A 24,597-nucleotide genomic window follows, 5' to 3' on the forward strand; every position below is an offset into this window, starting at 1 on the left:
TTCATCAATTCATTTATATTCTTCTCTAAGCTGTTGATTCTTGTTAGCATTTCATGAAACCTTTTTTCAAGGTTCTTAGTTTCTTTGCATTGGGTTAGAACATGTTCTTTTAGCTCAGAGAAGTTTGTTACTACCCACTTTCTGAAGCCTGTTTCTGTCAGTTCATCAGGTTCATTCTCCATCCAGCCTTGTTCTCTTGCTGGTGAGGAGTTGTGATCCCTTGGAGGAGGAGAGGCAGTCTGGTTTTGGGTGTTTCCATCCTTTTTGCACCAGTTTCTTCCCATCATTGTGGATTTATCTACCTGTGGTCTTTGTAGTTGGCGACTTTCAGATGGGGTCTCTGAGTGGACATCCTTTTTGCTGATGATGAAGTTATTTCTTTCTGTTTTTTAGTTTTCCTTCTAACAGTCAGGCCCCTCTGCTGTAGGACTGCTGGAGGTTCACTCCAGACCCTGCTTGCCTGGGGATCACCTATGGTGGCTGCAGAACAGTAAGGGTAACTGCCAGTTTCTTCTTCTGTTATCTTTGTCCCAGAAGGCTACCCGCCAGATGTCAGCCTGAGCTCTCCTTTATGAGGTGTCTCTTTGGATATATGGGGGTCGGGTAACTGCTTGAGGAGATAGTCTGTCCCTTATAGGAGTTCAAGTGCTGAGCTGTGAGCTGCGTTATTCCATTTAGAGCTGCTGGGCAGGTATGTTTAAGTCTGCTGCAGCAGAACTCATAACCACCTTTTTTTCCCCCGGTGCTCTGTCCTGGGAAGGTGGGGCTTTATTTATAAGTTCCTGATATGCTGCTGCCTTTTTTCAGAGATGCCCTGCCCAGCGAGGAGGTAGCCTAGTCACAGTCTGCCAGCAGAGGTGTTGCTGAGTTGCCATGGGCTCTGCCCAGCTGCTATGTGAACTTCCTTGCGGTTTTATTTATAGAGGTGTAGTTAGAACTGCCTTGGTAATGGCTGTCTGCCTCAGTAATGGCAGACTGTCTCTGTAATGGCAGACTGCTTCAGTAATGGCGGATTACCTCAGTAATGGCAGACTGCCTTGGTAATGGGTGGACTGCCTTGGTAATGGTGGACTGCCTTGGGAGTGGTGGACTGCCTCAGTAATGGCAGATGCCATTCCCCCCACAGAGCTGGACCATCCCGGGTCCAGCCATGCTTGCTGTGAAACTCAATCCAGAGCATTTCAGATTGCTGATCTTTGTGGGGGTGGTACCCACCAAGCCAGATCACCTGGCTCCCTGTTTCAGCCCCCTCTTTTTCGGTTGAATGGGCAATTCTGTCTCCGAGGTGTTCCAGGCACCAGTTGAAACGGTCACCCAGATTTGTGTGAGTTTTTGTGCGGAAACTCGCTACATTGGCTGAAACAGTCATGCTGGGGAGTCGTGGCACTTTTCTGCCTGGGAATCTCCTGGTCTGCGGGCAGTAAAAACTTGCTTGGAAATGCAGTGATCACTTGCCCTCTGCGTTCTCGCTGGGAACTGCATTCCAGAGCTGTTCCTATTTGGCCATCTTGGATCTCACCTGTCTAACTTTAAAAAAATAATTTGTAAAGACAGAGTCTCACTTTTTTGCCCAGGCTGGTCTCAAACTGCTGGCTCAAGTAATTCTCCTGCATTGGCCTCCCAAAGTGCTGGGACTACAGGCGTGAGCCACTGTGTCTGCCCAACATGACGAGTATTATTCTCTGGCAGGAAGTGAAATTTTTTCTCACTGATGATTGCACACAAATGTCATATCTCCATGAGGCTGCCACTTACTAGCTTTGGGGCTCATGTCACCTTGCTTCAAACTATGCTTTGGTATAATTTTGAAGTGTATATTTCCATTGTCTCTTCTTGAGTAATTGATAGTCTTCATAGTAAGTTTACACTTATTATCACTTCTATTTATTTTATTACTCTGAGCAACCAATCTTATGAGCAGCTCATAGTGGAATTTGTGGGTCATGGTAAATATATTATTTGACTGACTTCCAAACACGCTTACTATTGCCTGGTGTTTTGATTATTTCAAAAAATACAGATTTCTTGAAAGGCCTGCAAAAGAAAACAATCAAAATTATAGCAGTTAAGAACATGAGCCTGCCTCGGTTTGAATTCCAGATGGGCCACTCCCTAGCTGTGAAATCTTGGGAAAATTATTAAATCTCCAGCCTCACTTTCCTCCCCTGTAAAATGAGGATATAGGCTGAGCATCCCTAATCTGAAAATCCAAAATTTAAAATGTTCCAAAATCCGAAGGTTTTTGTGTTCCTACATGACGCCACAAGTGTAAAATTCCACGCTTGACCTCATGTGACAGGTCACAGTCAAAATACAGTCAAAACATTGTTTCATACACAGAATCCTTTTTTTATTTGTATAAGTGTAGGTGGCACAAGTGCAGTTTGTTACATGGACATACTGCATGGTGGTAAAGCCTGGGCTTTTGGTGTCTCCATCACCCAAGTAGTGTCCATTGTATTCATTAGGTTATTTGTCATCCCTTACCCCCCCACCTTCCTACTCTAAGTCTCTAATGCCTAGCTTTCTATGTTCATGTGTACACATTATTTAGCTCCCACTTCTGAGTGAAAACAGTGATGCCTGTCTTTCTCTTCCTGAGTCTTTTCACTTAAGATGATGGCCTCCAGTTCCATCCATGTTGTTGCAAGAGACATGATTTCATTGTTTGTTATGACTGAATAGAATTCCTCATGCACAAAATTATTAAAAATATGGTATAAAATTACCTTCAGGCTATGTGTATAAGATATATATGAAACATAAATGAATTTAATGTTTAGAGTTAGGTTCCATCCCCTAGATGTCTCATTGTGTATATGTAAATATGACATGATACAAAAAATTCAAAATTCTGAAACACCAGTTGAATTCAACTTTCAATAAGAATGCATACCTCAAAGGGTTATAGTGAAGATTAAATGAGACAATCCTAGTCCAATTTCTTTGCACATAGTAATGCTCAATAATTATTACTTAAATGGGTATAAACTTTATACTAATAAGGTTGGAGCTGGAAAAATACATAGTTTTCATTATTTCCCATAGCAGTCACTCAGTCCCTGACTCTAAACTCTGTGTTCTATGTGGTGGGTGGGTGGGGCAGGGGAGTGGGAGAATCCTCTTTATTCTGTAAGGTTGGTCCTATGGAGGTGTCTGTGGCAGATTGACAGATGGTTTTGTCTTGTGCATAGATGGTGCCTGTGGTTTCCTCTGGCAGAGTTCAGCAGTGTCCTAATGCAAACTCAGTCCTCATCTAGCTCCTGCACAGGCTGATCTCTGGCTCCTTTAGCTCCTACTGGTTCCTGTTGTTTCATTTTGAGAGGCACCCTGGTAAGGACTATAGTGCTCTCTTCAGCTGACCCCCAGGTCCCCAGTCAGAACCAAGAGATCCGACTCTCATAGCACCCAGACACCATGGGAAACGATTGCTCTCAGCTACTAAGGTTGTCCTGTCACCTTCTCTTCTGCCCTCCTTTGCCATGGTATAGGATAATGTAAGTCAGCAATCTCATCACTTGGTACAGACTCAGAGGAATGTAAATCATTCTACCGTAAAGACACATGCACACAAATATTCATTGCAGCGTTATTCACAATAGCAAAGTCATGGAATCAACTTAAATGCACATCAGTTACAGACTGGAGAAAGAAAATGTGATATATACACCATGGAATACTATGCAGCCATAAAAATAATGAAATCTTGTCTTTCATGGGAACATGGATGGAGCTGAAGGCTATTATCCTTAGAAAACTAACACAGGAATAGAAAGCCAAAAACTGCATGTTCTCACTTAGAAGTGGGAGCTAAATGATGAGAACTTACCAACACAAAGAAAAGAACAGCAGACACTGGGGTCTACTTGAGGGTGGAGGGTGGGAGGAGGGAGAGGAGCAGAAATGATAACTATCACGTACTAGGCTTAATACCTGGGTAATAAAATAATCTGTACAACAAACCTCTGGGACACGAGTTTAGCTATGTAACAGACCTTCACATGTATCCCCAAACCTAAAAGCTAAAAAAAGAATCCCAGATGGGAAGTAGGGCACATTTTGCCTCATTTTCAGCTTCATCCTCACTCCCTAACTTGCATCACTCATGTCTCCTCCATCATCAGGGACAGCAAGAATGGGAGGGGACGGGCCATGCCACATCTCCATTCTCTAATCTTATTTCCCCCTGCCTCTTCAGCAGCACTTTGTTTCTCCTCTCCAACTTGAAGGCCTTACAGGTATTTGGTTTCAAAGGGATGCAAAACCGGTTTTGTTAGTAATTCCCTCGGATCTGCCCTTGTCTCCCATCAAGGCTGTACAAATAAAGAATCCAAGGTGTTTGTTTTGTTGGCCTGCTGCTGCGGGGTAGAGATAGAGGAAAGTAACTCCCCCCACCCCGCCCCTCCTTTGGCCGATGACTCCAAAGACTGCCATAAATGAACACTTCATAGAGCTGCTATCATTTTTTTTGTTTTGTTTTTTGAGATGGAGTCTCACTCTGTCACCCAGGCTAGAGTGCAGTGGCGCGATCTTGGCTCACTGCAACCTCCTCCTCCCAGGTTCAAGCAATTCTCCTGCCTAAGCCTCCCAAGTAGCTGGGATTACAGACACATGGCACCCCACCCAGCTAATTTTTATATCTTTAGTAGAGACGGGGTTTCACCATGTTGGTCAGGCAGGTCTTGAACTCCTGACCTCATGATCCACCTACCTCGGCCTCGAAAAGTGCTAGAATTACAGGTGTGAGCCACCACACCCGGCCCAGAGCTGTTATTATTATTATGACACATATCTACTTGATCTAAGCAGTTCTTTTACTTTCTTAGGGCAGTCATTCTTAAGTCTTTGGATTTCACAGAAAAGAAAATATATTTTAATTGAGGACTGATGAAGGGTTGCCAACTTTTAATTTTATCAACTATAAGAACTATTTTTATAATTGCCATCAATTTCTATCATTTCTTTTATTCCCCCTGTCTTCTACTGTGGAAGGTAAAATTGAAGAGCAAAGAATACCTCTTTCAAAATGAGTAAATTTAGCCATATGAAAAATCAGCAGATTGCCCTGAGTTTGCCTGCGTAGCTGCAGTCCAGTGGAAATTTCTTCCAGACCAGCACTAGTCAAGCCAGTGACATTTAGAAATCACTGCCCTGGAGTGTTTCAGCCACCGAAACACTTGGTGTTTGCTGTCGGCTGTGATTATATATGAAGTACTTTCGGGAACCAATGTGTAGCATAACTTAGGCCAAAAGAAACGCTGTGCCTAAATACTCAGCCAAGGAGCATTGAGTTTGCCTGGATTTCTGGAAAATTGCCTCCATTCCCTACATCACTGTATTTGGGTAAACAAAAGATGTCCTCAGAGAGCTTTTGCAGGAGAAATTATAAAAATTCAGCAAAGCTTTGTGATCTCATTTTGGATCTCCTCAGGATTCCTCATCAAGTTGCAATTAAGGAGAGAAAAATTCTGCCTTGGGGTGTGATTTTAATTACTCATCGTGTTATGACTTGACTTTCGGTGCTGCATTTTTTTCCATATCACTACTTCTGTGTTTGACAGCTTCTTCAAAGAGTCACTCTGTTTTACGCCAGGAGCGAAGTACTTACTAACTCAAAGAAGGCAAGGCAAATATCTACGATTGCCTTTGTGCTTTTACCAGAAAACCGGGTGAGAACCTCCTTTTCCTTTTCCCTGCCCCTCCAGCCTCAGTTTTATGACCCTGTGGAGCCGGTGGACTTTGAAGGACTTCTAATGACACACCTGAACACTCTGGATGTGCAGCTTGCCCAGGAGCTCGGGGACCTCACTGATGACGACTTGGATGTGGTGTTCACACCAAAGGAATGTAGGACTTTGCAGCCCTCTTTGCCAGAGGAAGGGTAAATTGTTTTCTTAAATGTAGATGTGATTGTGACTGTCATGTGATTGTTTTCAATAAGCAGGTGGGGGAGATGTCCTAGATCTGAACTAAAAAAAAATTACTCAATCCGTTCAAATGTGTGGGACAACTGTATGGTATCATCACCTCAATATAGGTAGGTTTTAAATTAGTTTGGCCAGAGCTTTTGAAAAGCTACATGGAGACCAAGACAGTGCAAGGGATGCAGGGGCACCAGAGGAAATGCTCAGGAGGAGGTTAAAAGGACAGGCTCTGGAGCCAGACCACCTGGCTGCCAGCTCAGTGACCTTGGGTGACCTCCCAAAGCCTCAGTTTCTCCATTTGCAAAAATGTCAAGATTTTTAATAATTATTATTGAAATGCCTCCATCCAAAAGCATTTTAATTGCTTACAGTTATGAGGCTGGATCAAGTTAGAAACATAAGGTAAACCCATGTTTATTGAGCATCTACTATATTCTGGGTACTGAGATAAAAAGATGAAGAGGGCAAAGTCCCGCGTTTGGAGAAAGTGTCATGCAGTGGTAAAACAGTGGGGAGAGCTCTGTAGAATGAATATGTGAATAGCTAATTAGGGCATGAGTTTCTACAGTTGGTTATTCTATATGTTTATAGGCCTGGGCATGAGCTTTTGGTATCAAACTAACTATGGAATTATAGCTAAACGAAACGCCTATTGCTTCTAAAGTTTTTTAAAAAAATGTCTCTTTGGAGGTTTAGGATAAATTTATATTTACATTCGTTTTAAAGGCAAAATTAAGACTCAAATCCTCCTGGACATGTTCAACCTTCTCATCCTCCCCGAAAGGTCTCAGAAAGAAGATCCTGAAACACAGCCCCTGCCCTCATTAATCTGAGATATTCTACTTCTATTTTGGATTTTATTTCATCACAATTTAAGGAGGTTGCATGATAATGAGGTGGTGTTATTGTGAACCTTTGCTCTCTTGTTCAGACAGTTCTCACTCACATAGGAGAACTGACCATATGTCCAGTTATGATGTTTTAAAAATACACACTTCCCAGAAAATAAAAACATTGTCATTTTTGGGAAACATACTCCCCCATTTTTCAGTCCATTTATCTAGGTTTGACCTTAATGTAAGTAACACCTACTATTCTCATCTTTAGTGAAGAATCATTGAATTTATTCCTTTATGTAAAATGTATAGTTGTTTTCAAATATGGCCAGAATCTTGGGAAAAGCTGTTTAAAATGCTTACAGTAACCAGTCACCCCAGCTCATTCCTGTGGTCTCAGCTACTCGAGAGCCTGAGGCAAGAGGATCACTTGAGCCCAGGAATTTGACTTCAGCCTGGGCAAAATAGCAAGACTCTGTTTCTTAAAAAACAAAAACAAAAACAGTACAATAAATTTAGAGGAAGGAAGAATTTCTTTTGAAATTTGATAAGACAGTTTTTTACTTAGCATCAGTTTTTTAGTATACTATTGTCAAAAGAATTTATAGCTAGCTCATCTGTCTGATGACTTTAAGACAACCTCTACTATTTCAGCTGTTGCCAAAAAGTCTTCTGTATAATTAAATCAGGGGAGGGTATCATCTTCACACCAGGGTGTAAACAATTGCTGACTCCTGTTGAACACCCCGTGCCTAGCCGAGAACTTTCGGTTAAGCTGTAATGGCATGCTAGTGAAAAATATGGACACCACAGGTGAGCTGCCTGGATTCAAGTCCCTGCTCCAGCACTTCTGTGTGCTTGAAACAAGATCCTTACCGTCTCATTTTTCTTCAAAGTGAGAATAATAGGAATGCCTACCCTACGGTGCTGATTGAGAATTAACTGAATTAATACATATAAAGTAATTGCATCAGTGCGTAGTGCATAGTGAATGCCACTTAAGTGTAAACTGTTAATTCATATGTGCACCTTATTATGTGCCAGACAATCTTCTAAGCACTTTGCACGCTAACACATTTAATCTTCATCAAAGCTCTCTACTAAAAGGAGCACTTACTACTCTCATCGCTTTAAGGTGAGAGACTGAGGCACAGAAGGGTTGAGTGACTGGCCCATGGTCACATTGCTATAAAGGATGAAGCTGGGTTTGGGCAGTTAGGACCCAGATACTACATGTGTCACATTTACAATACTTCATCTCATACTAACAGCACATTTCTGTTCTTACCTCCTTTTTGCAAATGAGAAAATTAAGGCTTGTAGCATTTAAACCTGTTTATTTCTGGTACTAAAGCATTTGCAACAATAGCAATTGTTATACAATTGTTATTTCTGATTTCAAGACTGTGAAACGCTTGAAGAGTATTGCTCCTGGTGCATTTCTTAAGCTGGCACAACAGGAACCATCTGAATTAATGATCACCAACAAAAGCCAGTGTCTGCAAATTCGTCAAAGCTTAAGACAACTGTTCTTTTTCCTGGCTTTCAAAAAGGAGAACATACGTGTCCTAACAAGGTTACACATGCATAAAAAATATGTCCAAATTACCCTGTCAGAGTTAGGTATTTATACTTATTTTACTTGTTTTGTATTCAATTACAGCTAGTTCTACCTGTCTTGTGTCAGAATGCCTTCAAGGATAGTTATAATTTAACATGAATCTCTATAATAAAGAAAACCCACAAAGCGAAAAATGCCAACATGTTTATCTCATCAAAGTAAAAATGTTGATTGCCTCAGGAATACTTTAGACACTTGGAATGACTGGGCAAGAACATCCTAAGCATTCTCACTGATAAGGATTTAAACTCAGGTCACATTCCTTGCTTATGATAACGGATTGTTTTGTTGTTTTTACCCAGTAATAACGTGTTTATTTCATTTTCTACCTCATTAGGGTTGAACTGGACCCTCACGTCAGGGACTGTATTCAGACCTACATCCGGGAGTGGCTAATCGTGAACCGGAAGTAAGTACTTTTTCTCCACTTTTTATAGATAAATATTAATTTTATATTGTTAGCTTTTTAATATTTCTTGATACTTTCAACAGTTCAACGTTTACAGAAAAATTGCATGGAAAATAGCTCTCATATGCTCCCTCCTCATCCCCACCCCCCCATCACACACACAGTTCCCCTATTATGAACACCTTGTTTTAGTGTGGTACATTTGTTATCATAGCTGAGCCAACATGGATATGTTGTTATTAACTAAAGTGCATCATTTACATTAGTGTTCACTTTTTGTGTTGTATATTCTGTGGGTTTTGACAAATGTGTGATGACATGTTTCTGCCTTTATAGTATCATACACAATCGTTTCACTGCCCTAAAAGTCTCTGTGCTGATCCAGAGAATAATAACCTGTTTATCCTCCCTCCCTGGCAACCACTTTCCTTTTTCACTGTCTCCATAATTTCACCTTGCTCTCAATGTCTTTTTGTGGCTTGATAACTCATTTTTTATCACTGAATAATCTTTCATTGCATGGATGTACCATTGTTCATTTATCCATTCACTTACTGAAAAAGAAAGTTATATTTTAAACATAAAAAATAGACTACAAGCTTGTCCAACCCCTAACCCATGGGCAGCATGCAGCCCAGGATGGCTTTGAATATGGCCAAACACAAATTCGTAAACTTTTCTTAAAACATTATGAGATTTTTTTGCGAATTTTTTTTAACTCATTAGCTATTGTTAGTGTTAGTGTATTTTATATTTGGCCTAAGATAATTCTTCTTCCAGTGTGACCCAGAAAAGCCAAAATATTGAACTCCTGGAATGGAGTCTTTTTGTTTTCTTCTCATTCTGATGAATTCTGAAGGGGAAACGAATTAAGTGAATTGAAACCTGGCCTCAGATTCAGAGGTGGCGTTTGAGTTTATGACTAAGAAATAAATTACTTGCTGGCCTTCCAGTAAGGGATTTTTCTCTCCTGGATTAATCAAACCTTCTGTGACATTCTTCTGAGCCTTTTTCTTTCCGTTCCATGGACCTGGATAGCCCTCTCTCATGAGAAGCATCTATGCACGTTAAAATTCTCAACCTGCGTGGGTGTACATGTTGAGGAATGAGATGTGGACTGTCTACAGATTAGGGCACACCTCACTAGAGACACATCAGAGAACCTTTGACAAGGCATTGGTAGTTTAAAATTCTGATAGCCTCACTCCTCGTATACCTTAGTAAGAATTACTATTCTATGGGGTAAATGATGAAAGACTTTGGGAATTGGGTTGTATTCAGCTCCTGAAAGGGTGCCATTGAGTTTGTGCTGAGGTTTTCTGGAGTAATGTCAGTATGCACACTGTTTTCAACAGCAGCAGAAGAGAAAGCATTGGTTATTAAAAGTGATTAAGGGAAAGTTACCTGTTAATCCATCGTCTGTTCTAATATGAATGGAAAACAAAGTTTGCCAGAGAGTCAAATAAAATTATGGTTTGCTGATAATAAATCAAAGATTTCAGAACAAGTCGTTCTCAAGCTTTTAAATGTTATCATTAGAGGTACTTTCTGGACATTAAAGATCTAAAAAAAAATCTGAGAAGGAACAACAAATAGAAATGTTCATTTTGATACATTGGTTTTCAAATTTATTTTCTATTTTGGGCTTGCCCACTTTTTCGTTCCTCATGGCAATTGCAAGCTTCTTGGAGTGGTGTTTTTTCTTTATCTTGAACAAATGTAAAAGAAAAAAAAATGACTCTTTGGAATACTTGTAGAAATTTTAGAAATAATTATGGAACAAAAATCACTCAGTTTCACTCTAGACAGATAATCATCACGAACATTTGATGTCTATCCTTTGAATGGTGTTGGTTTTTTTGGTATATGCTTATATGAAAACTAAATCAGATTATAATACCATTTTTATAACATGCATTTTCAGTTTTTACAGTAAAGAGTGATTCTCTCCCTTTGCTATTAAATACGCTTCCTCAATGTAATGATTAATGGTTGTGTAATATATTTATACCAAAATGTATTTAACCAATTTTAATGTTTAGATGATTCCTTACTTTTCAGTGTTGTACTTAAAATGCAACAACATCCTTCTCACTAAAAATTTGTACCTATTTATGACTTTTTTCTTTGGGATAAATTCCTATAAGAGGAATTTCTATGTCAAAGGATATGCACAAATTTAAAGATTTGGAATAATAGATCAAAGATTATGCTGAGCACAGTGGCTCACATTTATAATCTCACTCAGCACTTTGAGAGGTTGAGGAAGGAGGATCACTTGAACCCAGGAGTTCAAGACCAGCCTGGGCAAACAGAGACCCCCATCTCTACAAAAATAAAAATTAACTGGGTATGATAACATGTACCTGCCCCCCTAGCTACTCAGGAGGCTGAGGCAGGAGGATCACTTGAGCCCAGGAGGTCAAGGCTGTAGTGAGCAATGATTGTACCACTGTACCCCAGCCCAGTCAACAAAGGAAGACCGTCTCAAGAAAATATTGTTAATACTATATGCATGAATCCTCAAGAATATTAGATGTTATAATTTATTAACATTTCCGATTTTATTTGTTAAAAGGTTGTCTTTTATTTTCATTTTCTATTATTAGATTAGGCATCTTTTTTCCATATATTTCTTGGCCATTTTTTATGTTTCCTGGTGCTCTGCATATTCATGAAATTTGTGCATCTCTATTAAGGTATTTGTCTAGTCTGATTTATTTTTATGAGCACTTTATTTGTTAAAGATGTTAACCCTTGTCTATCATGTATTAAAAATACCTTCCACAGTATACCTTTTGTCTTTTAAAGTTGTTCATAGTTTTTAATATTCTGAATTATTTATATCATTAAATATGAACATTTTTCCTTATGATATTTAATTTTGGCATCATGCTTAAAATTTGATTCACAAACATTATTATTTTGTAACAGTTTGGGATTAAAGCATAAATTTAGACCATTAGCCACTTGATTGTTGCTTCTGTTCACTTATGTGCCTCCATTTGCTTTTATCTTTTCTATAGAAGCAATGGTTATCCATATATTTATTCCATGCAAGTTTTTGCATCCCTTTCCCCGTAAAAGAAAGGAATATCTGTTTTAACTTTATGTTTGGCAAGATTCTAAGGATAGGGGTTACCGCTGGACCAGTTCTCTGCAGCCCTGTGTAATGGAGCACTTCCCTTCCCAGAGGTCAAGTAGATAGGGAGAGGTGTACAACTTCAGAACTCATTGTCAGTTTCTGGCAAGCTTTCTTATAGAAAGGATGCATCTCTTTCTGTCCCTTTGCCTGATTCTCTTGCACTCTGAGTCTAACACTCTGCCCATGAAAACTACAATTCCTAGCACACACACCTCTCAGGGAGCTTCCGTCTCTGTTTATTTGTTATAGTTTATCTGTGGGGCAAATCCAGTACACAATTGCCGGATACCCTTTATTTCCCAGCCTCACATAGTGCATATTTAGTGCTGATGTTTTCTGTGAGTTGTATCTGTATCATTTTAGAATGATGGTAGAAGGGGAAGGTGGTGATTCATATGAATGAAACCAGGTGGCAGAGGCTGTGATGCCTTCATAGATAAGCCGCTACTCTGAAAAAGGAGAATTCAGATTTCTGTATAGACACTGACTGTTTAGGGACTCGTGGGCAGGAAGGTACACAACATCTTATCTTTATTCAGTGAGTTCCCCTTTGGGGAAACAAAGTATGGTACATCCTTCTCTTTCCAGCCCCATCTGTTCCACAGAGGTTCTGTCCAGATTCAGGTGTTAAATTATCTCTTCATTTGGATGAGTTTCCATTTTTTCTGTCTTCATACGTGGTTTACTGGAAAGTTGGAGGAGGATGCAATAGGGGTTGCTGGCCACTTGTTAATTAGTGATTGATTATTTAGCTCTCCTTTAATTTGGTTATGTGCCAAATAATGTATGACTGTTTTGAAAGAAATCAGGTAATGTGGAAGTGCATTAAGGAAAAGGCAAATCTCATGCCTCACTACTCACCAGCTTCCTACCCTTCCCTTAAGTCACTCGTCACTCCATAAAGCCCAGCTGTGTAGCTTCCAGATCTTTTTCTACCCTCACAAAAAAGATTTGTCTATTTTTCACATAAAGATGTATGTATTAATGTGTATTTATGTATTGCAAACATACATCTTACATATATTTTTAAATAATAACTTTCCATGTCGGAGCTACATCCCATTCTTTTGAAATCCTGCCTAGTATTCAAAGGGTGGAGGAATGTGTCATAAGTTACTGAAACTAAGTGAGCATTTTGGTTGTCTCCATTTTTCATAATTACAAATAATACCAAAACAAACATCTATGCACATTTGCCCCTACACATGAGTGTGAATATTTCTGAGGATAGAAATGAAGCCAGTGAACATGGTATTTTCTGATAAGTACTGCCAAATTCTTCTCCAGAAAAGTTGGGCTATTTCATTCCATTACCAACTGAGCATGAAACTGGTGCATTCCTATATTCTTGCCAGTGCTAGATATTACGTATTCCTCCAGTCTTCTTTTAGTTATTATTTAATCTGGAAGCTATTACACCTACTTTCTGAATACAGCTTCCTATCATCAAGTTTCCTTTCCTTGTATGTTCTAAAGTCCCAGTTACATGTGCACTTAACCATACAACCCTAAGTCCCACTCTTGGGTGTTTACATAAAAACTGTATGCAAATATAGCAGTTTAGCAATTTTATTTGTAATTGCCAAACCTGTATAGTAGTTTTATTTCTAATTGTCAAAAACTAGAAACAACCCAGATTATACTCAGTTGGGTAGTAGATAAACAAACTCTGGTAAACCCATGCAATGGAATACTACTCAGCAGTGAGATGGAGCAAACAGTTGATATATACAACAACATGGATGACTCTCAGATGCAGTACACTAAGTGAAAGAAGCCGGACAAAAAAGATAACTGCATGATTCCATTTACGTACCATTCTGGAAAAGATAAGGCGAGGGACAGAAAATGGGTCCGTGGTTGACAGGGTAAGGGAGTGGGGAAGGGACTGACTACAAAAGGACATGGGAATCCTTTATAGCTGGGACTATAATGCCCATGATGTCAAATCTGCCTTGGATCATTAAATTGGAAGAAATCAGTTCCATTTATCCCAAGTATTCCCTCCAAGTGAAATACTTTGATTGCATATAATAATAATTCAATAAATATTAGCTATTAGGATATTTATTAAGTAGTACATATGAGAAAACATATTTATGCTAGCATGTCAAAGGAATGAACGCCAAATTCTTCCCATATATTGAATGTGCCATGGAGGGGAGACCTACCTTCCTCTGGGGACCATACTTAATGAAGCCACTTTGCCTTATAAGGACATGTCTTTGTTATCCAGAACTATGTAGTCAAACACTGATTTAGTTAGCTCCTTTATTCCTCAATTATCTCCTTGCTAGTAATACATTTCTCTATAATATCTAGAGATAGACTTTTATGTCCTTGCTAGCTGTGATAATGGCTTTGAATCCCGCTTAGGGGGCAGAGGAGTAGAGTAATGGCCACTTGTGTTCCCTCCCACTCTTATCATTCTATAGGGCATTTGCCACTCAAGTTCTATAATTGAGACATTTAAATCATACAAATAATGCTGCTCATGAGGGATAGAGGAAATTTTTAGATTTCCTTTTAAACCTAATAGGGAAAGATTAAGTTACAAAAAAATGTAAAATACGTGATCTCCAGTAAATTGGAGGAAATGTATTTTCTTACTTGAAATGTTTGTTACTTAGACTGGGAGATTTATTAAACAATTTTCATTCTATCATTCATGTCTATAGCACCAAATCTGTTGTCCTTGTTCTAAAAACAATAGTACTTTTCTCCTGGTGACTTTTGAAAATGCTTACTGGCTTACTGATTAGCATGGTGCCATGTTTGCTTGCTTATCCCACTTGACATCCACATATTTTGATAACTTTGTGTGGATTAATATTTGATGATATCCTTTGGGTGATATTAACTATTTTAAGCTCTATTTCCTCTGTCATTTTCTCTAAATGAACCAAAGAGGGATAACTTCAGAATGTTCTCGACACTTGGTAGAGAGTTGAACTCTTAAGTAATTAAACTTGTTTACATACTGTATTTATTCTTGCTGCAGAGACAGTGAAACATTTTGTGAGTGTTTCATGATTAAGGTAATTCTGAAGAAAGGTCGTGTTCAAGGAGAGCTGGGATATCAAGGAATGGGGTATCATCTGTTTTATGACTCCATATTTTACTCCCAGTGAACTGGTAAACAATTAAAATTCAAACACATTAGTGCATATAATTCAGTTACTCCCAAAACACCATAAAAATGTCTCCCTGATCAATAATTGCTTATTATGACATGCATCTGTTGTGCTGGCTGTCAAGGTGCTTAGGTATTTGCTTTCTAAAAGTATGAAAAGCAAGCCCGGCTCATCAGCCTATGCGGTAACAAAGAGCAAACCAGCTGCAGCTATCACAGAGGCACTCTTGACCTGTTGTGCAGAGACTCCCTCCCCACAAATCCGAGCCCACGAAGACTCTCCAGGCTCTGTTATCACACATCAGCCTGGTTCAGATTGGATGCCCTCCTCACACCATATGGTTCTGATTTTCCATGCCAGGCAGCTCTTCTTCAATGGGTGTGTCCTTACCCTGCTTGGGCTTCAACTTCCCATTCTGGACCTCCTTGGCTACTCCCTACCCCAAGGCATGTAGGGCTGCCTTGTTCTGATGCACTTTATGATTTTAGCACCAAATTGTACAGGAAGGGAAAGGGGAAAGAGGATGTGAAAGGAAAGAGGGTAGGGAAGAGGAAAATGAAGAGGAGGAAGACATATTATTTTCTAATCCTCACAATAGGCCCTCAAAATGAGCAACATTTCCCCCTTCATACTAGAGGAAATTGTGACTCAGAGAGACTAAGGCATTTGCCCAAGGTCTCTTAGTACATAAGGAGCCAGCATTTGCACCCAGTTCTTCTGACTCTAGAGCCTGGATTCTGTCAGCTCCACCACACTGCCTTTAAGGAGAATGCTCTCAAAACGTGCTTGGTCTTTGGATTGTCTTCAAATGTGTTAGAATAGTATTTTAAGAAAAAGAATGCAGATCTCCTGGGAGGCAATAGGTCATGTTCATTTCATGAGACTCATTTTTCTAGCAGTTGGCCTACTTCCCCATTTTTCTCCTGTCTGCCCGTAGGTGCAACAGGAGCTTGGCTTTAACACTGTTGCCAGGGTGGGGTAACGAGGCTGGGACTCTCTCGTAGCCAGTGGCATTGAGCCAGCAGTCTCACTGCCTACCCAGTGAGGGTTCCTTCTGCAGCCAACACTTCTGGAATGAGTCATCTTTACATGCTTGCCAACCCTTGTCCTCTCCTCCCCAGCCAGGTTTACCCTTGCTGCTGTGAGCGAGCTTTGAGACTTGGAGCTTTTTAAATGGGGAAGTAGATGTTCAATCTAGTATGAGGAAGAGAAGGAAAGTTTGCTGCAGTTTCAGACACACAATCATAGAAGATGCTAGTCTTAATGCTTTCCATAGCAAAAACCCTGAAGTCTTAAAGTGTACATATTGTGAACTGAACTTTTAGCACTACTGCCCATTTGTCGTTGACTATGGTGGGGTCTATGTGAAAAACTCCCTAACAAACACTCTAACAAAATGGAAGACAGAAAAGAAAGCAAGCATCATTTGTGTACAATTGCCAAAGAACAATAGCCAAATGAATTTGATGGTCCCAAAAGTTAAGCATCTTTTGAGGAGAAAATTTGATTTTAGGGCCGGGTGGGGTAGCTCATGCCTGTAATCCCAGCACTCTGGGAGGCCGAGGCAGGTGGATCACCTGAGGTCGAGAGTTCGAGACCAGCCTGGCCAATATGGCAAAACCCTGTCTCTACTAAAAATACAAAAGTTAGCTGGGTATGGTGGCACATGCCTGTAATCGCAGCTACTTGGAAGGCTGAGACAGGAGAATTGCTTGAACCAGGGAGGCTGAGGTTGCAGTGAGCCAAGATCATGCCACTGTACTCCAGCCTGGGCAAAGGAGCCAGACTCTGTCTAAAAAAAAAAATTGATTCTAATTTTTTCAGATACAGTGCATGAACTTTTTATCATAAAATCCTGAACCTGGGGAAAATATCTTAGAATTCACCTTATGTTCTTGCTTCACCCTATGAGGAAACAGAGGCACGGAGAGAAGTAACTTGAGGATAATGGAAACAGGCACGCATCTGTGACTGTGTGTGTGTGTGTGTGTGTGTGTGTGTGTGTGTGTGTGTCAGAGAGAGAAAGGTGTTCGCTTGTAAGTAAACACTCTTGGAAATAGGTGTATTTGATTAGCTAAAAAGTAATGCTTAAGCTGATATAGTTCTGGTTGCTAAACCTTACACACAAAATGTCCCTAGGTAGCTACTTCCTGATTTTTATTTCTGTGGCCCAAAAAGGTCTCCTTGTAAATCATCATGTCACGTCATATTAAACCTTCAAAATCAATAGCGTGTATAGCAGTATTATCTCTGTTTTCAGTTTCCCTCCAAGCTCTACCCTTTGGAGAAGTCTGCCCCACTCTGTCAAGTAGAATCCTTCCCTCTCCCAACCTACCTCCCTCACTCATTGAACTCCTTTCCCCTGACCAGAGAAAGGGATCAAGGAGGGGAAGGAGACCAGCCTTGGTCCATAAGCCTTCAGAAATGTCCTCCAAATCCCCACCTTTTCTTACCCCTGAAAAGGAATTAACATCCCTGGCTCTGTGGAATGGTGTATACTGCCACATCGGTGTTTGAGTCAATCCCCAGAGGAGAGGGGGAGCCTCCCCCATCTTTTTTGCAACCTCTCGTATCTTCCTTTTGCTGTTGCTTCCCCCACTACACTTGGTTTTTTTCTAGCCTACATTTCATTTGAGATTTCTATTTTGTGTTGAACTTGCTTTTTTTCGTATCGAAAAGATGACATTGCCCCAAGAGCCAAAAATAAATGGGAATTGAAAATAAAGTAAAATAAAATAAAATAGTCAAATGTACAGGTTCTAAAAAAGGCAAAGGGCAAATACCAAGGTGGGAAATTTGAAGTTTAATTAACTGTTTGTTTTGATGTTAGAGTGAATTAATGTTAAATTCTTTGGTGATTTTTTTCCGCCTAGAATTGGATTTTTTGAGAAACATGATCGCTGTTCAGTATGTTGTTATTTGGGGTAGCATAATTTTAGGGGATAACTTAATATTTGCATATATTTGTCACCACTTTGGGTTGGTTTTTGTTCCCTGTCCCCCAACCAGGATGTTAGATCACACACACATTTTTTTTTTCCTTTGAGCCCTTAGGGAGAGTCCAAAACAGTCATTTTATACAAGAGGAAAGCTTACCCTGTCAGCACACACGGATACATTGTTGCCTAAATTTATACTGGTGAGAGTAACTTTTAAGAAGCTAGCAGGTTGATTAAATCCATGTGAGAACTTCTCTCAAATAACTCTGTTAATGGCCAGTCCAGCAATCCTCCCATCTCAGCCCCCCAAGTAGCTGAGACTACAGGCATGTGGCACCATACTTGGCTAATTTTTTTGTGCTTTTTGTCGAGATGCGGTTTCACCATGTCAGCCAGGCTGGCCTCAAACTCCTGGGCTCAAGCGGTCCTCCACCTTAGCTTCTCTGAGTGCTGGGATTACAGGTGTGAGCCACTGCACCCAGCCTGTATATTTTTCTTGAAATCCTTTTTGAATGTTTAGTCTTATTTCCTTATTCAGAGTACACCTTGTTCATTATTCATTTTTTTCATTTCACCAATTTAGCCTGCTTTTCACCCAGCCCTATCAACATAGGTTTGGGTCAGAGAAATTCAAGTGGCCAAGGGACACTAAAAATGACCCATTATAGTAAATCTTGACTTGAATTAGTCACCATGCTAATCTTATCTGTTTTCTAAGCTATTTCTTGTCTTCTTTTTTTTTTTTTTTTTTGGCTCAAAATGAACTGTTTGTTTTTAGAGCACAGTAAAATCCAGGGAGAGTGTCCTGTTCTTCCTACAGATGTCACTGGGATATCTTATTCTTTAATTAATTCAGTCAACTAAAATTGGTCGAATATCTCCTCTCTGTGCCAGAGTTATAAACTTTGTATTTGTATAATTGCTAGTAGCTCTTTTAATTTCTTATTTCATGTAGCTGGCATTTGATCTGCCTAATACCTCCCAATCTCACCTCATGTCCCTTTAGCAGCTTGGTGGTTTTTCTATTAGTGCAGGAAATCAAACGAAATGGTGTGTGGCCTGGAGAAACTAGAAGAACAAGAGCAAACCAACCCCAAAGCCCGCAGAAGAAAAGAAATAAAATCAGAGCTGAAAGAGACATGAAATCCATACAAAAGATCAATGAAACCAAAAGTTTGTTATTCAAAAGAATAAACAAAGTTGATAGACCATTAGCTAGATTAATAAAGAAAATGAAAGAGAAGATCCAAATAAGCACAATCAGACATGAGAAAAATGACACTATAACTGATGTATCAGAAATATAAAAAATCCTCAGAGACTGTTACAAATACCTCTATGCACACAAACTAGAAAACCTAGAAGAAATGGATAGACTCCTGGAAACACACAAGCCCCAAGATTAAAGCAGGAAGAAACTGAAATCTTGAACTGACCGATAATGAGTTCTGATATTGAATCAGTAATACAAGATCTACCCAAAAAAGTCCTTGATCAGATGGATTCACAGCCAAATTATACCAGACATACAAAGAAGAGCTAGTACCAACCCTACTGAAATTATTTTAAAAGTTCAAGGAGGAGGGACTACTCCCTAACTCACTCTACAAAGCCAGCATCATTCCGATACCAAAACCTCACAGAGACACAGCAGAGAAGAAAACTTCAGGCCAATATCCCTGATGAACATCAACATAAAAATCCTCAACAAAATACTGGCAAACCAAATCCAGCACCACAATGAAAAGTTAATTCATCACAAACAAGTAGGCTTTATTCCTGGGATGCGAGGTTGGTTCACCATATACAAATCAATAAATGTGATTCATCACATAAACAATTAAAAACCACAGGATAATCTCAATAGGCACAGAAAAGGCTTTTGACACAATTCAACATCTCTTCATATTAAAAACTCTCAACAAATTAGGCATTGAAGAAATGTACCTCAAAATAATAAGAGCCATCTATTATCCATCTATCCACAGCCAACAACCCTATTTAAAAATGGGCAAAATCTGGAAGCATTCCTCTTGAGAACAGGACCAAAACAAGGATGCCTGCTCCCACCACTCCTGTCAACATAGTATTGGAAGTGCTAGCCAGAGAAATCAGGCAAGAAAAAGAAATAAAAGACGTCCCAATAGGAAGAGAGGAAGTCAAACTAGCTCTGTCATAGTGCAGGCAATATAATTCTGTACCCAGAAAACACCACAGACGCTGCTAAAAGGCTCCTAGAGCTGATAAACAGCTTCAGAAAAGTTTCAGGATACAAAATCAATGTACAAAATGTAGTAACATTTCCACACACCAGTAATGTCTAACTTGAGAGAAAAATCAAGAATGTAATTCCATTTATAATAGCCACAAAAAGAATAAAATAGCTAGGAATACAGCTAATCAAGGAGGTGAAAGATGTCTGCAATGAGAATTATGAAACATGCTAAAAGAGACCATAGATGACACAAACAAATGGACAAATTTTCCATGCTCATGGATAGGAAGAATCAATATTATTAAAATGGCCATAGTGCCCAAAGAGATTTATAGATTCACTGCTGTTCCTATCTAACTACCAACATCATTTTTTTTTCACAGAATTAGAAAAAAACTATTCTAAAATTCATGTGGAACCAAAAAACCTGAGTAACCAAAAAAATCCTAAGCAAAAAGAACAAAGCCAGTGGCCTCACACTGTCTGATTTCATGCTGCACTGCAAGGCTGCAATGACCAGCACGGCATAGTCCAGGCACCGAAACAGACACATAGACCAATAGAACAAGATACAGAACCAGAAATGAAGCTGCATACTTACACCCATCTGATCTTTGATGAAGTTGACAATAACAAACCATGAGAAAAGGTCTCCCTATTCAATAAATGGTGCTGGATGACTGGCTAGTTATAGATAGGAGATTGATACTGGACTCCTCCCTCTCTCATATACAAACATTAACTCAAGACAGGTGAAGAACCTAAATGTAAGACCTAAAACTATAAAAATCCTAGAGAAAAAAAACTAGGAAATACTATTCTGGACATTGGCCTTGGCAAAGAATTTATGAATAAGTCCCCATAAGCAATTGCAACAAAAATAAAAATTGACAAGTAGGACCTAAAGAAACTACAGAGCTTCTGCACAGCAGAAGAAACTATCAGCAGAGTAAACTGACAACCTACTGAATAGGAGAAAATATTCACAAACTATACATCTGAAAAATGTCTAATATCCAGAATCTATAAGGAACTAGAACAATTCAAGCAAAAACAAACCAACCCATTTAAAAATGGGCAAAGGACATGAACAGATATTTCTCAAAAGAAGACATACATGTGGCCAACAAATATATGAAAAAATGCTCAACATCACTAATCATTAGATAAATACAAATCAAAACCACAATGCAATACCAACTCACACCAGTAAGAATGGTTATTATTGAAGTAAAAAAATAGGCTGGGCATGGTAGCTTACGCTTATAATTCCAGCATTTGGGGAGGCTGAGGCAGGAGGATTATTTGAAGCCAGCATGTTGAGACCAGCTTGTGCAATGGAGGAAGACAGTGTCTCTACAAAAAATCAAAATAAATGGAAAAAAAATTAGCTGGGCATGGTGGCATGCACCTATAGTCCCACCTACTGAGAGGCTGAGTTGCGAAGATTGCTTGAGCGCAGGAGTTCAAGGCTGCAGTGAGCTATAATCACACCACTGCACTCCATCCTGGGTAGCAGAATGAGACCCTGTCTTTAAAAAAAAAAAAAAACTAACATGGAAATTCGTTCAGTCACCATGAAATGCAGTGTCAAGATTCCTAAAAGAACTTAAAGCAGAACTGCCATTCAACCCAGCTATCTGGCTACTGGGTCTAAACCAAAGGAAAATAAATTATTCTACAAAAAAGACACACGCACCCGTATGTTCATCACAGCACAATTCACAATAGCAAAGACATAGAATCAACCTAGATGCCCATCTTGATCAGTGGACTAGATAAAGAAAAATGGGGTACATATACACCATGGAGTACTACACAGCCATAAAAAAGAACAAAATGATTCTTTTTTGCAGCAACATGGATGCAGCTGGAGGCCATTATCCTAAGTGAATTAACACAGGAACAGAAAACCAAATACTACATGCTTTTATTGATAAGCGGGAGCTAAACAATGGGTAAATGTGGACATAAAGATAACACAGTAGACACTGGGACTACTAGAAAAGGGAGGATGGAAGCAGGTGTGAGTTGAAAAACTGCCCTTTGGGTACTATGCTCACTACGTGGGTGACATCAACATCATTCATACATCAAACCTCAGTGACAAGCAATTTACTCACGTAATGAATTTGCACATGTACCCCCTGAACCTAAAATAAAAGCGGGAAAAGTATCCTCAACTGAAATTAAAATGGTGCGTGTTTGTGCACTTGACTTTGCAGCATGTTTTCCAAAGATGTGTTTGAGTCATAAAAATGGGAAATATACATGTTGGTTTCTCTAGTCATCACTCGACAACTTACATGTTTTTCCTTTCTTCTGATGGCCTCATTTCTTCAGTGATAGGGCTATACATTCTATTTTAAACTCTTTCCATAGCTGCACATTTTCAATACAATTTTAGCAAAGTTCATAAAGTGGAGATTGTTTGCAAAGATAAATCATTTATTTTTATTTTTTCTTAACCATGTCCCGCCTGCTTTATTCATTATTAAGAACATTGATGTGAAGATTAAATGGTTTTCTCTATTTTTATCTTCAAACGATTTCTGTTTGCTGCTTCTGCACGTTGCTAGATTTATTCCAGCCACTTAACACTAGAGTCATGGTTTAGCTTCAGCTTGGAGCCAAATGCCCCACAGCTGAAATGACCGCACCTCTGAAGTGGCATTTTCCCAGGCCATGCCTCCCTTTAATAATGAGCCAGCCAGGGGGTGAGTTTGTATCTCATTACAACAGAGCCTTGTATTAGGCCTGGTGCATAATTAAAGTGAGCAATTACAATGGGTTCCCTCTTTGAAAGCTCTCTCAGCACCATGTCTACAATTTAAGCCATTATTTTTATTTTTAATCTAATGGTTTGCCTCTCTTTCTCCCCCTTTCTTTCTCCAAATTAAATACCAACCATAAAAGAAATCAAGGAAGTCCAGAAATTTGTGGCTTTAAAAAGACTGGATCTCGAAAAGATTTTCACAAGACGCTTCCGAAGCAGACGTTTGAGTCGGAAAGCTTGGAGTGCAGTGAACCCGATGCTCAGGTATTTCCTATCAACAAACATGGTTACCAGGTTACTGGACTGCTTGGCCCAGGGCATGCTGTCAATTTTACAAACTAGAATAAAGGGTGGACTCACAGAAAGTTTGAGTAGGAGGAACTTTACCATCTAAGTCGGTGATTTTTTTTTTCCAAACTTGTTTGTTGCCACAGAAATTGGTGTTCAAATGAAAACCCCGAAACCCAATGATTAAAACAGAAAAAAGTGGAAAAGCTTCAACTAGGGGACAGAGATACATTGGGCCCACCCCTAGAACAATTTCTGCAGAGACTGTGGTGCCCCTAAAGCAAACTACAGAGTAATTAAAAGCTCCACACTGTGGCCAGATCCCCTGCATTCTCCTTATGATTCTACCATGTACTAACTCTAACTTCAGGCAGGACCATTAAGCTTATTGGGCACATTTTCCTGCCCTGGGAAACAAGGATGATAATACTAACTCATGAGGTTATTTGAGTATTAAATTAATTAATATGCATAAAGAATTAGAATAATGCCCACTACATATACTTAGTGCCTAGTAAATGCTGGCACTGTTACTGTTGTCATTGTTCTTATAAAGCGATTACAGTTTAAAATTCATGTTGTGAAACAACCTTTTTTTTTTTTTTTTTTTTTTTTTGAGACAGAGTCTTTCTCTGTCACCAGGCTGGAGTGGTACCATCTCAGCTCACTGCAACCACTGCCTCCCAGGTTCAAGTGATTCTCCTGCTTCAGCTTCCCAAGTAGCTGGGACTACAGGCATGTGCCACCACGCCTGGCTAATTTTTTGCATTTTTAGTAGAGAAGGGGTTTCACCATGTTAGCCAGGATGGTCTCAATTTCCTGACCTCGTGGTCTGCCTGTCTCAGCCTACCAAAGTGCTAGGATTACAGGTGTGAGCCACCACGCCTGACCGTGAAATGAACTTTTAACACTATTCTGTAACTAATTTTTTAAATGTGTGGGGTCATGTGAAGAACCCCAGCAAACACTCTAACAAATAGAAGACAGAAAGAATGAAATTCTTCCTTTGCATAAGACAGCCAAAGAACAATAGCCAAATAAATTTCAAGTTTCCAGTAGTTAAGCTCTATACACATGCATTCACAGAAACATTATTCCTAGTAGCCAAAAGGTAGAAGCAACCCAAGTGCCCATCCGTAATGAATAGATAAAGAAAATGTGGTTGCCAGGGGCTGGGGGAGAGAGGAATGGGAAGTTGTTGTTTAGTGGGGAGAGTTTCAGCTTTCCAAGATGAACATTATGGAGATGGATGCTGGTGATGGCTGTACTGCAAAGTCAATATGTTTAGCACTACTGACTGTCCAACCTGC

At 39.5% G+C, this 24,597-nt stretch overlaps 1 protein-coding gene across 5 annotated transcripts in view; it reads left to right on the forward strand.

Annotated features, from left to right (window-relative positions):
* Positions 1-24,597, forward strand: part of DOCK8 (dedicator of cytokinesis 8) — a 246,177-nt gene that overhangs the window by 67,345 nt on the left and 154,235 nt on the right. For all 5 annotated transcript variants that reach the window (XM_032290975.1, XM_032290976.1, XM_032290977.1 and 2 more), the window contains 3 exons: positions 5,706-5,881; positions 8,719-8,790; positions 23,140-23,263. In XM_032290975.1, coding sequence (XP_032146866.1) covers positions 5,706-5,881; positions 8,719-8,790; positions 23,140-23,263 — 372 coding nt within the window. The remainder of the gene's footprint in view (positions 1-5,705; positions 5,882-8,718; positions 8,791-23,139; positions 23,264-24,597) is intronic.

This window comes from Sapajus apella, unplaced genomic scaffold (assembly GCF_009761245.1).
Source record: "Sapajus apella isolate SASKATOON/1434 unplaced genomic scaffold, GSC_monkey_1.0 scaffold24, whole genome shotgun sequence".
Taxonomy (NCBI): Eukaryota; Metazoa; Chordata; class Mammalia; order Primates; family Cebidae; genus Sapajus; species Sapajus apella.